The sequence below is a fragment of the Macaca thibetana genome, chromosome 1 (genome assembly GCF_024542745.1).
Source record: "Macaca thibetana thibetana isolate TM-01 chromosome 1, ASM2454274v1, whole genome shotgun sequence".
In the NCBI taxonomy this organism is placed as follows: Eukaryota; Metazoa; Chordata; class Mammalia; order Primates; family Cercopithecidae; genus Macaca; species Macaca thibetana.
Window position 1 is genome coordinate 159,771,481 of NC_065578.1, and position 16,828 is coordinate 159,788,308.

Below are 16,828 nucleotides of genomic sequence, written 5' to 3' on the forward strand. Positions count from 1 at the left end.
TTCAGGCAGACTGGGCAACGGTAATTAATTGAGTTTCATCTTAGTTGAGGCCAGCCCAACAGCAAGGTAGTCATTGCTCCTCCACTCTGCCAATCCTCTGTGCTAGAGTCAGAGGAAAGTATGTGTGCTTTGAAGTCATGTAGACCAAGGTTCAAATCCTTGTTTTGCCACTTACCAGCTGGTCACTTTATATCACTAAAACCCTAATTCCTTGGCTGAATGCAGGGTCAAAAAAAAAAAATTAATCCTGACAGAATGAGGTGACACAACAGAGGCAGGTCAGAGTCACTGCCGTCGCCATGAGCCGTGGTAACCAGCGTGAGCGTGAGCTTGCCGGCTAGAAGAATAGGAAAAAGCAGAGTGACTCAGTTAAGGGAAAACGCCGAGATGACGCACTTTCTGCTGCTGCCGCAAGCAAAGGGGCTCAGATACCAAGCAGTAGAAGCAGAAAAAGGCAAAGAAGAAGAAGGAGGAACCCGAGTAGCATTGTGGCTTCATGTCCAACCCTCCTGCCCTTCGCCTGTGTGACTGGAGCCAGTCCCACCACGGTCACGTTTCCTCCTGCAATGCCCGCAGGTCACAGCACCCTTGGCCTCTTTTTGCCCTGAGTCTGCAGCGGGTCCCTTTTGTGCTTCCTTCCTCTCCAGTAGCCTCTCTCCCCTTGGCCACTCCCAGAAGTGGCGGGTGGGGGGTTACTCCTTCCCAGTGTTTTTTTATTCCTGTGGGGCTCACCCCAAAGTATTAAAAGTAGCTTTGGAAAAAAAAAAAAAAACCTAATTCTAATGCAAAATATCTACTGTTATCATTGATAACATAAGTAAACCACCTAGTCTATATTAGGTGGTCAGAAAAGACTCATTCATTAGGTTTCATCTTTTTGAAATCTCTTCTTAAATTCTGAGAAGGGTGGGTCCCTGACAAGGTCCTTTCTGACAGCTCTCATGCTAAGTCAACAGCTCAAACCTACTGGAGAAACCAAAAGCACCATCTGCCTCGACACCTCTAAATTCTTCAAATTCAAGTCATCTCAGGGTTTCTCAGTTGGTATTTTTTTAAGATAAAGGTGTTTCTTTGGTGTTGACGTAAGCCAGTTAACATACTTGAGGAGAGAACATTTAGGACACATGAGTTTATCTAAACTACCAAGATTCTGTGTGATCCACATTATAATGGTTCTCAAATGTTTTCTTCTAGCCTCTAAAGTCCAAATTCAGATTCATATGTCCAATGGTCTACATGCATCCCCAAGGGGATGCCTGGCAGGCATCTTTAACGGCATATCCAAAACATAACTTCGGTTTTCTACCCAACTCGGTCCCACGTCACCTTTCCCATGTCAAGAAATGTTACCACCACCCACCCAGTTGCTCAAACTAAAATTCTAGGAATCATCCTTGACTTTTTCTAACTCCTCAAGCCTTGTCAGTTCTTTGTCTAAAATATAAGATTTGCTCTTTCATTGCACCAGTCCAATCTGCCATTACCTCTTCTTGAGGCTGGGCTGGAGCCTCCCTGCTTCCACCCTGGCCTCCCTTCTCCACACAGCAGCCCCTCCTACATGCTTTTAAAATGTAAATTAGATCCCACGCAAATCAGTTCCCATGGCTTCTCCTGCTTGAAACATGTTGTTTTTAAAACATTTAGAATAGGCAGGGCAGGGTGGCTCACCCCTGTAATCCCAGCACTTTGAGGGGCCAAGGTAGGTGGATCACCTGAGTTAGGAGTTCAAGACCAACCTGACCATTATGATGAAACCCTGTCTCTATTAAAAATACAAAAAATTAGCTGGGCGTGGAGGCATGGTGGTATGCTCCTGTAGTCCCAGCTACCCAGGAGGCTGAGGCAGGAGAATGGCTTGAACTTGGGAGATGGAGGTTGCAGACAGCAGAGATCATGCCACTGCACTATAGCCTGGGCAACACAGCGAGACTCCTTTTCGATCTCCCGACCTCGTGATCCACCCACCTTGGCCTCCCAAAGTGCTGGGATTACAGGCATGAGCCACTGCACCCGGCCAGGATTCCTTCTCAAACAAATAAACAAACAAACAACAACGACAACAAAAATTTAGAATAAAAACCAAATCATTTCCATTGCCGGAAAGTCCTTTCATGTTACAGCTCCTGCCCAGCTCTCTGACCTTGTCTTTCCCTGGCTTAGGAACGCCATGGCTGTGAAATGGGTAGGACAGAGTGAGCATCAGCTATGTGCCAGGTCAGGAGCCTCACGCACATCACCTGATACAGTCCTTGCTACAACCCAGCAAGGTAAGTGTTATTAACTCTGAACTCGTTGTGAGCATCAAGTGGAAGTGGATGATGCTAGTGCATAAGTAGTGATCAACAAATGTTGGAGTCTCTGCCTTTCTTTTTGTTCCAGTGGTGGAGGTGGGCAGGACCTGTAGCCCAGAAAAGTCTACACTGCTTAGGGGTAGAATTGGAACCAGAGCCGGCTGTCCCTTGTCATGCATGCTCCCTTATCCACGAGCCTGATGACCTGTCTATAGGCAGAGCTGAGAAGGGTGAGTTCTGGCTCTCTGGGGGGACTTGTGGGTTGCTGAAGGAGTTAAGATGCCTCTTACCAAACCCTGGCCCTCCCCATCCCTGCATCTGCCTTTGTGGCTTTAATGAGAAATCCAGGCGCTTCATAAGAGACTGTACAAATAACTTCTAGGGCGCCACTAACTCATTCAGCAGAAAGAGACCCAGGGCTGCCAATGTTTCAGGGAAGATAAGTGAGTGGAAAAAAGGTGATTTTTATAGCGTCAGGCGGACAGAAGGATTTGCGTGGTTGAGTGTGAGCTCCGCCCCTGCAGCAGTGCTGAAAAAACCAGGATCCGGGCTCCTCAGCCCCTCTTCACAATATTTGATTAGGAATTTGGGGCGGGACCCTGGTCTGGCACAGACGCGCACACTCTCAGTAGACTCTCTCACTCCTCTCTCTCTTCCTCTCTCACACATTCTCCAACCCAAGGAGGCCAGACTGAGGGACGTGGTCACTCTCTGAAAGGTTCAACTCAAGGTAAGTATAGTCGTTTTACTTCGGATTTGTCCCTAGCATTTTCTTAAAAAGAAATAAAGGAAAAGTGGTAGAGGATAGGGGAGATGGGGAGGCAGGGAGGGATCATTCCTCCTTCTCCACATCTGGACCATGACCCCAGGGATGCTGGAGAGTGGCAAAGAGGGTGTCTAAGGGAGGAGTTCCAGCCCTGTACATTTCTCTTACAGTTCCTTTATGGGTGCTGAGGGGACCTCCAATTCTCAGGCATGAAAAAGTGAAGGACCTTCTGTCTAGGCAAGCTTCTTCCCTGCTACTCATAAATCGCACCACGCTGGGAGTGTGGGCATTTTGAAGGGTATTTCAAGACCTGGATGTCCCTGCAATCTCTCTTATAGAGGGGTTTGGTACATAAATGCTATTATGGGAGAGGGGGAAGGTTTTGTGTAGAGTGTGTGTATGTGTATGTGTGTGTGTGTGTGTGTGTGTGTGTGTGTGTGTGTGTGTTTGGAGTGGAAGGGAGAGAATAAAAAGAAGTGTTGAAAACTGGCCATGTCCAGGGAGCTGTGGATTGAGGTGGGGATGCAATCCAGGTGAGGGGATGGCCTCTGGCTTGACCTTCTCCACTGATAGGAGGGAGAGCTCTTTCTCTAGAGTGGAGATATGAAAGAACAGCAGTAGCTCCTAAGTAAACTTCCCCCAACTGATAGAGTGGCAGTCCTGGAAACTTTTGACCTTACAGAAACTCTGAGCACAGGAGGACCTCTAGCATTATGGGAAACAATGTGAGAGTATGCAACCCTGAAGCAACATTGCTAAGAGATGGGGTGGGGTAAGGAGAGGCATAAGATCCCCATCAAACCCTTTCAGCAGCCATGGCTGTAAGAAGAGGCTGAAGTGGGAAGGGTGCACAGCCCCTAGAAAGCTGAGTCTGAAGGAGAAGGTGGCTCTTGTCTGCCAAGATGCCCAGTCTGAAAGAAGGAGAAATGGAGACAGAGGCTCACTGTGCCAGCCCTCCAGACAGCCACCTTGGTCCTGCAACAGCCCAGGGCTGTGCATGGAAAAATGCTCTGTTGGCAGCGGGCCGCTCCATTCGTCTTCTCTCCTGGCCAGAGCCAGGGACCAGCCAGCTTGCCCAGGCAGTGGGCAGTTGGGTCAGCTTCTCCAAAACACTGTGGCTCTTTGTCTGAGGCCTGAGGCTGCCTGTGGGTGAGCCAGGGTGCCTGCTTCTCTGCAGCCTAGGAACTGATGGGATGAAGTGGGCCCAAGGAAACCATTTTGAGGGGACAGAGAGGTCTGGGATGGATGGTGGTCAGAAGGTAACTCTGTTGAGTATCACAGTTGGGGTCTTTCCCATCAGTTCCCTGGATCTGATGACGTTGGCTTTTATACTCCTTTCTTTCTCCTATTTACAGTTGCCAACCCCAGTAGGCCCAACAGCAACGTGAGGGCTGTATGTGACTCTTCCAGGCCAAGAAAGGTTCTAAGGTTTCTCTGTCCAAGGGTGACACTCAGGAAGATGCCCACTGCTCACAAGAGTATGTCATGCATTGGCTATAGGTAACCAGGGTAGGGTACCCAGGCCACCCCTAGTCTCTTACCTTCCATACCTTTAGCTTCCCTCTCAGATGACATCAGACCCCACATTTCCTCTTCAGTCTGCCCTGTTCCTATCTCATTAGCATAACAGGCCCAAAAGGAACAGGCTACCAGCAATGTGGGGACATAGACACGGAGCCTGGTCATCTAGGTGTCATCGCTGGGAGCAGGTAGCTTGGGAAAGGAGAGGGGAATGTCAGGATCCCACCTCAAGTCGCTTTCCCTTGAGCATACACAAGAATTTCCAATCTCTAGTTCTTCTTTTGGTGTACCTCATTCATTTCTCTTGGCCCCACATGGCTCTTGCATGATGCCCATGGTACAGCATGAGAAGTGCTAACACCTTACTAGGCACTATGAAAGAGAGAAGCAGAATAACTCAGACTCCACACACTGAGTACCTGCTTTAGAAGACAAGTGCCACACCCAGTGCCAGGGTCCCCAGTCTGGAAAGGATTTGTAACTGCTGTGTGAAGACCTTGTCCCAGCCAAGTTGCATCTGTAGCCACAAACTGCTAACCAGTGAGTTTCCTCACTCAGCAGACTGTTACAGATGATGGCATTTCGGAGGGCAACCTGAGCCTTGTGGTGGCTGCAGAGGGACCACACTCCTCCCCAGACACTCAAGACCAAAAACTCCCAGCCTGCCCAAGAGACCAAACGATTTTCCAGATATAGTTCAGCTCTTCCCCTTTGATGTGTCAAGTGGCTTCTGGAGGTCTCCCATAGACATGGAAAGGGCTTTCTCCCTGGACTCTTAGAAAAATACAATTTCCCTGGAACATCCAAACTGGATTTGGGTTCAGATCTGAAGAGCATCCCACTACTATCCTCACCACCACACCACAAACACAGGGATTGCTGTCGGCTTTTCAGCTTTCCCACAGGACTTTCAGGGTGCTAGAGGCGCCTAAGAATCTGCCCCTCCAAAAAACATGCAGCCCTTCCCACTCAAAGACTCTGTCTGTGACTCTATGACCAGGGGAAAATGCACTTAACTCACCCCAAATAGCCATGGTCCGGCTGGACCAAGTGCAGAACCAGCCTGGGAGGAGGCACCAAAGAAGCAAGAGCAAGGCTCCTGCTCTCAGATGTTTGACACTGAAGTCAGCTCTGCATAGCTCAAAGCCTAAGGCTTGCCTTCTCTGCCTCACTGCCTCTGTGGAGTCTCATTCATTCTGGCTTGCTCTGTTCTCTCCCTCTTCTTGCAGAGACAAAATGCAGTGGACCTCCCTCCTGCTGCTGGCAGGGCTCTTCTCCCTCTCCCAGGCCCAGTATGATGATGACCCTCATTGGTGGTTCCACTACCTCCGCAGCCAGCAGTCCACCTACTACGATCCCTATGACCCTTACCCATATGAGACCTACGAGCCTTACCCCTATGGGGTGGACGAAGGGCCAGCATACACCTATGGCTCTCCATCCCCTCCAGATCCCCGCGACTGCCCCCAGGAGTGCGACTGCCCACCCAACTTCCCCACAGCCATGTACTGTGACAATCGCAACCTCAAGTATCTGCCCTTCGTTCCCTCCCGCATGAAGTATGTGTACTTCCAGAACAACCAGATCACCTCCATCCAGGAAGGTGTCTTTGACAATGCCACGGGGCTGCTCTGGATTGCTCTCCATGGCAACCAGATCACCAGTGATAAGGTGGGCAAGAAGGTCTTCTCCAAGCTGAGGCACCTGGAGAGGCTGTACCTGGACCACAACAACCTGACCCGGATGCCTGGTCCCCTGCCTCGATCCCTGAGAGAGCTCCATCTCGACCATAACCAGATCTCACGGGTCCCTAACAATGCTCTGGAGGGGCTGGAGAACCTCACAGCCTTGTACCTCCACCACAATGAGATCCAGGAAGTGGGCAGTTCCATGAGGGGCCTCCGGTCACTAATCTTGCTGGACCTGAGTTATAACCACCTTCGGAGGGTGCCTGATGGGCTGCCCTCAGCTCTTGAGCAGCTGTACATGGAGCACAACAACGTCTACACCGTCCCCGATAGCTACTTCCGGGGGGCGCCCAAGCTGCTGTATGTGCGGCTGTCCCACAACAGTCTAACCAACAATGGCCTGGCCTCCAACACCTTCAATTCCAGCAGCCTCCTTGAGCTAGACCTCTCCTACAACCAGCTGCAGAAGATTCCCCCAGTCAACACCAACCTGGAGAACCTCTACCTCCAAGGCAATAGGATCAATGGTGAGACCTTGGCAAAGGGAGGCGGGGACTGGCTGTCTATTTCACTTGAAAGACACTATTCTGAGTGCTAGTGGCAAAACAAAAGAAATAGAAGTAGGGGAACCAGACAACACAAATGAAGCAACCTGACAACCAAGCCACACCCCTGTACAAAAGAGAATACACTTATACTAAATAGCAGTGCTAAGACAATTCAGTGGGGAGTGGGTTGGTACAGAAGAAGACTTTCCAGGAGAGGTAAGTTTCATTCCAGGTCTTCAGAGATAAGCGGGCATGGGTTGGAGGGATGCAGGATGAAGCCATTCTGGGACGGAGGCTTGCCACAAAGGAGCCAGCCATTTTCACAAGTCACCTGTCAATGTAGGGGACAGCTGGGAAATTGCATGTGTCTGAGAGGAAGGGGTCATGTGTCGAGGAGCAGTAAGAGATGAGTCTGGAGAAGTTTAGGAGGGAATAGTTCAAAGGGAGGGAGATTTAAGTTTCTGTCTTGGGAGAATGGTGAGTTGAAGGCTGTTACTTACTCACTGTCCCAGAAGAGGATGAGCTCTCTTTTTCCACTTGATCTACTATTGTGTCTACAGCCTGGTCTTGTGTTTTGGTGTTTATTTGTTTTTTAAACATAACAGTTGGTGGACAAAAATGTGCAGCCTTTCAGAGCCGAATGCGGCACTTGTTCTGGTCAGTTCTTCCTGGAGTACAAGGAGCCCCTGGTGGCAGGGCAGAGATCCTTCCTAGGGTAACATGAGCCTGACTAACACCAAGCCTAGGACACCGGGCTTCCTGTTTCATAAGCACTTCTCTGCAATGCCCAAAGGAAAAAAAAAAAAAAGACTGCCTCCCTGACTCTAAGAAATATTCATTTCAGATGGAATTATCTAGCTGATTTTCAGCTCCCTTTCGTCTTAGGATCTTGTATTCAGAACATGCTTACATTGCCCCAGGGCCTCTGATGTCTTAATCCCAGCTGGAAGGTACTGAGCCAGCACTTAACCTCCCTTCCTCTGTCAGCAAAGTCCTCTTCCTTCTGGTGAAGGGAGGACTCATTAGCGACCACTGGCAAAGGGCTTTGAAGTGGAGCCTGCTGAGATAGAACAGCACCATCAAAGCGCTGAGAAGGACTGAGTCGTCATCCTCTCCCTCTCATTCCTTTCTCCCCCTGTGCTCAGGGAACAGATCAGTCATTGAGCAAGATGTTAACAAGCTGGACAGCCCTCTGAGTGAAAGAGGCACCAACCCCAAAGTGCAATTTGGGAGTTGACAGTTGGGTGGGCAAAGCAAAGAGGCATCTGTCTGGACCTTTAGTTTGAAGTGCCTGACACCATCATGTACAGCCTAAACTCTTTTTTATTAAAACCTCTCTTTCTTTGGGGTCTTCTTATTCCCAAGGTGGGGGTTGAGGGGTCCTCTAAGACATCTTGAATATGTTGCATGCTGCAGACGTTTGACATTTCCTTGTGGCTGTCTATCATCACACCAGCGGTTACCGCTACTTACCTGCCACACACTCTGAATCCGGGAGCAGTCACATCAGAAATGTCATGCCGTATGCTGTGCTTCATCCAAGTTTGACCTTGAAACTGTGACAGCAAAGAGCAGCTGTCATGGGAAAGAATCTATTAGCACCTACCCATACAATCAGAGAAAGTTAGGGTGGAAAAGGCTTCATCACAACCTCTTATCATCGTTCTGCCTTCATGTAGAACCACATCTGCCACTCAAATGGGAGGTGGACCACCTCTTCCAGATGCTTGTCAGAAAATAAAATCAGTGCAATTTCCTAAGATCCTGCAAAAAAATTGTCTGTTCAGTCACACAACCCCAAAATTTTCAGTGTCTACTCCTAAATTAATTCTTGTGGAATTTAAGTCCAAGATCCATGACGAGGTGTTATTTAGTCTTTCTCAGCCTTCTTTTTAGACAAAATAACACCAATGCTTTGTTTTCCTTAAAGCAGTGAATTAATATATGTAAAGTGCTTTGTCCAGGGCCTGGCATAGAATTTAAAAATTAATGATAGCTATTATTATTAGCCTTTCTTCTCATTGCCACTTTAAAGTTAGACAGGCAGTTTTTGTTGTTGTTTTGGGGAAAGAGAGACGCAGAGAAGGTAAAGTCATCTCTAAAGGTCCCCCAGACAATGTAGATTAGAACCGTGACCTAAAGGGCCTGGAGCCAGGCATCTCTGACTGAGAATGGTGAGGAATATCTCTCTGGTGCAGCAGGAAAACAACTCCCCAAGCTCAGCCCTTTCTCCTACAGCAAACGTGAGGGACATCTCCCTGCAAACCAGTCAGGGACTTGGGGATGGGGGGGGTGGGTGGAGGTGGGGTTGAAACACCTTCTGAGAGAGGAGCTAAAAGAAGAACAGGAGCTCAGGGGTGCACAGGGGAATCAGACGTGGTCCTCTCCTCCACACTTCCCTCTTCCATCGGTATCTCCCTCAGTTTTTCCAGCCTGGCAAGAACACAGCTCGGAATGTTATTCGGAAGCTTTGAGATCCAGTGGAGTAGGGCGGGTGCACCAGTAGGAATTTGGAAAGACTTATGTCAGTATTTAATTTGGGCTAGAAAAATGTCCTCCAGTGCCTCCACGCAGAAGCCTGTCCTATTCATGGGATTGGGGAAGACAGTGAGAGGGGGAAAGGGGGAGGGGGTGGGGGAAAGGGGAGGGGGCAGGGAAGGGGAGGGAGAGGGGGCGGGGGGAAGGGGGCGGGGTGTGGCTCACAGTACCCAGTGTGTGGCTAGAATCCATATACACTGTGTGTCTAGCTCCCCACAAGTATGTCCCATATTTACCTATCCACAACTGGGATCCGGAATTTTAGCAGACAGTCTGAGGGCTCCAGGCTGGGAGAGAACCTATCACAGAGCCTGCAGTTCCATCCTAAATAGGGCGGGAAGTGATACTTAAGCTGGGCCACTTTGCTTCTTCTCCTCACCCCACTGCTCTGCTTGTACACAGACAACATAGACCCAGCCCGGTCTAGGCTCTGCCCCCAACCTGCCCACTCAGAGGCCACTTAGTCTAGTCCTTGGGACCAGAAAGGAAACATCCAAAAGCATTCCAGAAATTCTGCCCCACCGGGAGTATTTTCCAAAGACAGGTATTTCCCAGTTTCCGCTGCTTTTCTCAGTGTCTTAATTTTCTTTGGGCCTAGATTTTCTGTGTTATGTCTGCAGTAGAAGTTAATTTGCTGCAACCTCACCTCATCTCATCTTGGTCTGTGCTTAACAGAGACTGAAAACCATTGAAAACGCTGATTTAAAAACACTTTTTTCATCAGCTTCTTAAATTCTTCATACTGTCTTTCTTGGAACTGTCTTCTTCATAACTATAACCTCCCCCAATGGGAGCCCTCATGGTCACCCCTAAGAATAGAGTTAGAAAAGCCCCCTCCCTCTCCTGTTGCCTGGCCCCAGACTGACACACCTCCTGACCACTGCTGCAAGCCAAGGAACGCCTCTGATACAAAAACGGCATGCCCCAGCTCTGGGTCTACCCAAGTATTATAGCTGCTAGGGATGTGTCCATGGACAATCCTAACCTCAAGACCCAAAGGGTAACTTTATTCAAACCCCCTTTGCAGAGAATGACGACAGGAGCAAGTTTCCTGAAAGTCTCATTCACCATGGTAAAGACAGCCCTACAAGGCTTCCTCAGCTTTCAGTGGTGACTTTTGCTGTCTCTGCTGGAGTGTTAGCTGAGTTCTTGGCTTTTCCTTTCAAGTTACTGACCCAGTAGACTGGAGGCGGAGTGGTTGATTTGTCAAAGAGGACAACCAGAGGGAGAACAGGGTTAATAGCAACAGAAAGATTTATGCTAAAACCAAGCAAGCGGAACTGTTGTCTCTATTAGAATTCTGCAGTTTAGGGGAAAATCTTAGGGGACTTCTTCTGAGGTTTAAAAGAGGGAGTAGATTGTAATCATATTAAATGCAGGAGGCAGGGAAATTATTTATTTGACTTTTGAGGTCCCTAGCAGCCCCAGTGCTCTATGAGTGCCCAGCTTCCTTTAAACTCAGAGCCTTGCTCACTGTTCTGGCAGTATTTAGAATGGAGACGTGCAACCCCCTCAAAGCCCTGACACACAAAGACACTTGTCTCTCGGCCCAGGCTTTCTCTCTTTAATTTCCTGCCACTTTTTCTATCTGCAAAGTAGCAGGCGATATTTAAGATTTAAGTCCCTCCATTTCCCCAGTCTTCTTTCTCACAGCAATTCAGCAAATCCCTCCCTCTCCAAAAGCAATCAAGTACTTCAAGGTGTCTACAGTTGGTCTTGGCTACCCTCTGCTTCCCACTGCTGCCCACAGCTTCCCCCCCATGCCCCCCCCCCCCACCCCGCCGAAAGAAAGAAAGAAAGAAAGAAAGAAAGAAAGAAAGAAAGAAAGAAAGAAAGAAAGAAAGAAAGAAAGAAAGAAAGAAAGAAAGAAAGAAAGAAAGAGAAAGAAAGAAAGAAAGAGAGAGAGAAAGAGAGAGAAAAAAGGTCCCGGAGGGAAGGACACTTAAGAACATTCCTGGGCTTGCAGAGTAAAGTTCAGGTTGGTGGTTAGGTGAGCTGCAGACGCAGACACAGTCCTCACTCTGTCCCTAGTTCTGCCCCTAGTGGCGTCAGTCAGTATGACTCCAGTCCTGGAAAACATCGGCCCTCCTCCCGCACGTTCCACTCCTTTTATCTGAACTGCTTCACAGAGGCAAATCTCACAGAGGCAAATCTCACAGAGGCAAATCTCACGGTGGCTTCGGGTTCGTAATCTGGGCTTCTCTCCCCGACCTGTGCTCCTCTTGTCCCCACAGAGTTCTCCATCAGCAGCTTCTGCACCGTGGTGGACGTCGTGAACTTCTCCAAGCTGCAGGTGCTGCGCCTGGACGGGAACGAGATCAAGCGCAGCGCCATGCCTGCCGACGCGCCCCTCTGCCTGCGCCTCGCCAGCCTCATCGAGATCTGAGCAGCCCTGGCACCGGGTACTGGGCAGACAGACAGCCCCCGTGGCATTTGGCTTGATGGTTTGGTTTGGCTTTTGCTGGAAGGTCCAGGATGGACCATGGGACGGAAGTCCACGGGCTCCCTCTGTAGTCTTCTTTCCTGTAGGTGGGGTTGCGGGGGGATCAGGGACAGGCAGCCTTCTGCTGAGGACATAGGCAGAAGCTCACTCTTTTCCAGGGACAGAAGTGATGGTAGATGGAAGGATCCCTGGATGTTCCGACCCCATAAATTTCACGACTCTTAAGTTCTTCCCAATGATCTGAGGTCATGGAACTTCAAAAGTGGAATGGGCAACAGTATATAACCATACTTTTCTAACAATTCCTGGCTGGCTGTGAGCAGCGCTTGACAGTTCTCCCTCTGTGCTGGGCTGGTCATGCAGTTACTCTGGGCTCCCATTTGTTGCTTCTCAAAATATACCTCTTGCCCAGCTGCCTCTTCTGAAATTCACTTCACCCACCCCACTTTCCTCCACAGATGCCTCTTCTGTGCCTTAAGCAGAGTCAGAGACCCCAAGGCATGTGAGCATCTGCCCAGCAACCTGTGGAGACAACCCACACTTTTGTCTGAGGGTGAAAGGACACCAGGAATCACTTCTATACCTCCCTAACCTCAGCCCTGGAAAGCCACCAGATTGGAGGTCACCAGCATGATGATAATATTCATGACCTGATGTGGGAGGAGACAGCCAACCTCAGGCTTAGATCAATGTATAGGGCTATATTTTGGCAGCTGGGTAGCTCTTTGAAGGTGGATAAGACCAGAAGAGGAAAGGCCAGACTTTGCTTATCATCAGCATCTGCAATGGGGCAAACACACCTCAAATTGGCTGAGTTAAGAAAGCAGCCCCAGGAGTTCCACTCTTGCCCAGCACTTTCTGCATTCCAAACAGCACCCTACCTGGGTTTTTATCCACAAAGGTAGAGGCCACATGGTTTTTAAAGCATGAGAAACATAGTTTGTCCTCTCCTTTTATCCAAGCAGGAAGATTCTATATCCTGATAGTAGAGACAGACTCCAGGCAGCCCTGGACTTGCTAGCCCAAAGAAGGAGGATGTGGTTAATCTGTATTACCTGGTTTGTCCTAAGGCCATAGGTAAAGAGTACCAGCTCTGGCTGGGGTCCATGAAGCCCCGGCCAAGCAGCCAAATCTTGCCTGTGCTGGGCATAAAACCCTCCGCTTTCACATCTCTGAGCTATATCCCCATTAGTGAAGATGGCTTTTGCTTTAGAGTTTGGCTGGGGAGCACTTAGTTCTTCCCATTGCAAAAGGTAATGTTGCCTGGGGCTTAACCTACCTGCCCTTTTGGGCACTGTCGGGATGAAGCCATCTGGGCAGTCAGGGGCAAGGACTGGTGGAGGAGAGTTAGCCCAAGTCTGGGCTCTGCCCAGATGCCATCACATCCCTGATACTGTGTGTGCTTTGAATCACCTTCCCTGAGAAAGGAAGAGGGGATCTTTGGACTATGTTCTTGGCTCCAGACCTGGAATCCACAAAAGCCAAACCAGCTCATTTCAACAAAGGAGCTCTGATGTGAGGGGTAAGGCTGCCCCCTGCCCCCGGGCTCTTCAGAAAGCATCTGCATGTGAACACCATCATGCCTTTATAAAGGATCCTTTTTACAGGAAAAGCATGAGTGGTGGCTAACCTGACCAATAAAGTTATTTTATGATTGCATCTGCAAGAGTGGAGTCATTTAAAGTAGACTGCAGGAGGGTTACTTTAGGAGGACCTGGTGAGGTCGCAGGTCACATAGACCTTGGACTGATGAGCCCTCTTTCTCATCTATTCTGTTCGGGCAGATGAAGCTAAGAGGGAAAAAAAAAGAAAAAAAAAAGTCACTTATATAAAAGCTCTACTTAGCAAACTGTGTTCTGGAAGTTCTTCTTTAAGTCTAACTTCAATCCTCTCTACACATTCCCTTCCATATGGTCCCCAAGAGATACAGAATAACTGGGGGTTTTTTTTGTTTTTTTTTTTTTTTCAACCCTTCCCACCATCCTCTCTTGCCAAGCCGGTAATTCTAGATCTGGCTAGTCCTGGATATTGTTGTCTTAACTGCTCCTGCCCTCTAGTGGCAACTGTGCAGATCTGAGGGCAGCCAAACCTGCCAAAGCCCACTGGCCCTGGAAGAGGAAAACAAGCCTTTACCTTCTATTTGTTTTCTCATTCATCCTCTGTTCATATCTTGAAAGCCTTTAGGTGCCCGATGTTGTGATAAGTGCTTAGCAAATGTCGCATAAGTTAGGAGGGCAGACTAGGCTTGTGCCTTCGGAACAATCCACTATTTTCTGATAGGGAAATAACAACTGATATTTATTGGGCACTAAAATCTGTACCAAGCATATTGCAAATGTCACAACTCCATCTTAAGCCAAAGTAAACTAATTTGACTATAATTCTCTGACGTGAGAGTTAGGCAGGAATGCTAGTGTGTGAAACTACCAGAAAGAAGTCATAGCTCTAACCACAGTCCTCTCTTCAAGGAGAACAGATGAGGCCCCTCTGCCTTGGATCTCCCGTAGAGGAAGATGCCATGTGGAGGAGACAGAGACATGGCACATAGGGCAGGAATTATCCAACTATAAGGAGGAATCCTCTGCCTCTCCGTTTTTGCTTCTTAGCAGCTCCCATGAGCATCCCAACCAAGACAGAGCAGGAAGAGGAATGGGAGCCAGCCCTGCTGCAAGGCTTCCCTTGTTTCTAAACCCAGTGCTTTTCAAGAAACAGAGTAGCAAGAATAGACAGTCCCTCAGGCTCAGTTGACTCTTTTTCTTTAGGCTGCCATTTGATCAGTCTTATTATGTGCTGAGGGCTTTACTTGTTTAGTATTCTTCGCCATTCTCTACCATGGATATTATTATTTTCACTATTTTACAGAGGAGGAAACTGGAAACAAAGACGCAGAGGTCACCCGGGAAGGACACATCAAGGCCAGGATCTGACCCCTGCCGTCTGTCTCCCCAGCCTGTCAGTTTTGCAATATTATTTCCACTGTGCTGCCCTGAGGATCCCTGTATTGTTGGATTATTAGGTGTATGCGGGAGGCTTATGGGTCACTGGCTGTCATAAATGGAGAAAGATCATCTTACTTTTTTTGGAGATGGACCCAAATCCATTCTGCTAGCATTCACAGTTCCTTTATGAATTTCCTATTCAAAATTCACTTTTCATCAGTAAATGTTTAGTGAGTGCCACTGAGCAGGAACTGGCGATACTGCAGAGAACAAAAGCAAACAGCCCCTGCCCTTGGGGGCTTGTAGTCCAGTGCAGTGACAGTCCTTGAACAACAGCAACAAAAATCACACTGAGGATCATGCAGTTACAGACTGAGAAAGGGCTGTGACGATGAGCATAGGTCTGCATGAGGATTATCAAGGAGCCTGGCCTAGATACTCTGAGATACACAGGGAGAGCACAGTAATCCAGACAAAGAGATGGAAGGGCCGGTCCAGGCAAAGATAGCAGCATGCATACACACCCTAATGCACAAGGAAGCTTCTGAGACACTAGACAGCGAAAATGGCTGCAGCACAGAGAAAAAGGGAGAGAATTTCAATTGATCACGCTGAAGCAGTAGGCAGGGGTCAACCACTTACTGCCTTTATTCTCTTATTTCAGACACAAGTACAAAGAAACTTAACTACCACCGCCTCAAAACCCATGTCCCAGGGCCGGCCCTACAAGCAGGCTCACAGTTCTGCCTTGTAGCCACTAGTGGGCAGCATCTCACCTCGCACCATCAGCCTTTTCCGAAACCTTTAAATTGCAGCCCACGTTTTCCCCAACTTGCTTTTTTTTTTTGAGGAGTCTGGCTGTGTCCCCCAGGCTGGAGCGCAGTGCCACAACCTCGGCTCACTGCAACCTCCGCCTCCCGGGTTCAATCGATTCTCCTGCCTCAGCCTCTTGAGTAGCTGGGATTACAGGCGCGCGCAATCACGCCCGGCTAAGTTTTATATTTTTAGTAGAGATGGGATTTCACAATGTTGGTCAGACTGGTCTCGAACTCCTGACTTCGTGATCCGCCCGCCTCGGCCTCCTAAAGTGCTGGAATTACAGGCGTGATCCACCGCGCCTGGCCTTTTAAAAAACAAAAAACAAAAACAAAAAAACAAAACAAAACAAAACAGCATGTCACTCTTGCCCAGGCTGGAGGGCAGCGGCACGATCTCAGATCACTGCAACCTCCACCTCCTGGGTTCAAACAATCCTCCTGCTTCAGTCTCCCAAGTAGCTGGAACTGCAGGCATGCACCACCACGCCTAATTTTTGACTTTTTTGTACAGATGGGGTTTCATCATGTTGCCCAAGCTGGTCTCCAACTCCCCGATGTAAGCGATCCTCCCGCCTAGACCACATGCCTAGGCTTACAAAGCCTTTGTAAAGGATTACAAAGGAAACCAATTACATTGAAATACAGTTACCAAAATACAAAACATATACATTTTTGATATAATAATATATACGTTTCTTTATTAATTCGATAAATAACAAGATCTAGCAACAGGTATAATTAATTATAGTCATTTCAAAGTATTGATGCATGTAAATGGCATATCAAACTATTTTAACAACTGTAATGTGATATAAAAACATCTTGGCCAGGCACGGTGGCTGGCCAGGCACGGTGGCTCACTCCTGTAATCCCAGTATTTTGAGAGGCCTAGGCGGGCGGATCACGAGGTCAGGAGATCGAGACCATCCTGGCTAACACGGTGAAACCCCGTCTCTACTAAAAAAAAAAAAAAATTAGCCGGGCGTGGTGGCGGGCGCCTGTAGTCCCAGCTACTCGGAAGGCTGAGTCAGGAGAATGGCGTGAACCCAGGAGGCAGAGCTTGCAGTGAGCCGAGGTCACTCCATTATACTCCAGCCTGAGCAACAGAGTGAGACTCCGTCTCAAAAAAAAAAAAAAAAAAAAAAAAAAAAAAAAAAAAAAAATCTGTGGGCCGGGCGCGCTGGCTCACACCTGTAATTCCAACACTTTGGGAGGCTCAGGAGCATGAATCACTTGAGGTCAGGAGTTCAAGACCAGCCTGGCCAACATAGTAAAA

At 48.6% G+C, this 16,828-nt stretch overlaps 1 protein-coding gene and 1 pseudogene across 2 annotated transcripts; both read left to right on the forward strand.

Annotated features, from left to right (window-relative positions):
- Positions 1-299: 299 nt before the first annotated feature.
- LOC126939508 (small EDRK-rich factor 2-like) lies at positions 300-484 on the forward strand (annotated as a pseudogene).
- A 2,327-nt stretch (positions 485-2,811) lies between these two features.
- Positions 2,812-13,454, forward strand: FMOD (fibromodulin). 2 transcript variants are annotated; one of them, XM_050764148.1, is made up of 4 exons: positions 2,885-3,021; positions 5,808-6,793; positions 11,587-11,754; positions 12,254-13,454. In XM_050764148.1, exons 2-3 carry the CDS (start codon positions 5,815-5,817, stop codon positions 11,736-11,738), a joined length of 1,131 nt encoding a protein of 376 aa, XP_050620105.1. In that variant the 5' UTR covers positions 2,885-3,021; positions 5,808-5,814; the 3' UTR covers positions 11,739-11,754; positions 12,254-13,454. The 2 variants fall into 2 exon arrangements, with proteins under 2 accessions (XP_050620095.1, XP_050620105.1); XM_050764138.1 differs by having other exon boundaries at positions 2,812-3,021; positions 11,587-13,454.
- The last annotated feature ends 3,374 nt before the right edge of the window (positions 13,455-16,828 follow it).

What these genes read in the sequence shown, in the direction of transcription:
- FMOD (XM_050764138.1), top strand. Translation starts at nt 5,815, where the DNA reads ATGCAGTGGACCTCCCTCCTGCTGCTGGCAGGGCTCTTCTCCCTCTCC. An exon ending in CCAAGGCAATAGGATCAATG is followed by an intron (nt 6,794 to 11,586) that starts GTGAGACCTTGG and finishes TTGTCCCCACAG; the next exon opens with AGTTCTCCATCAGCAGCTTC.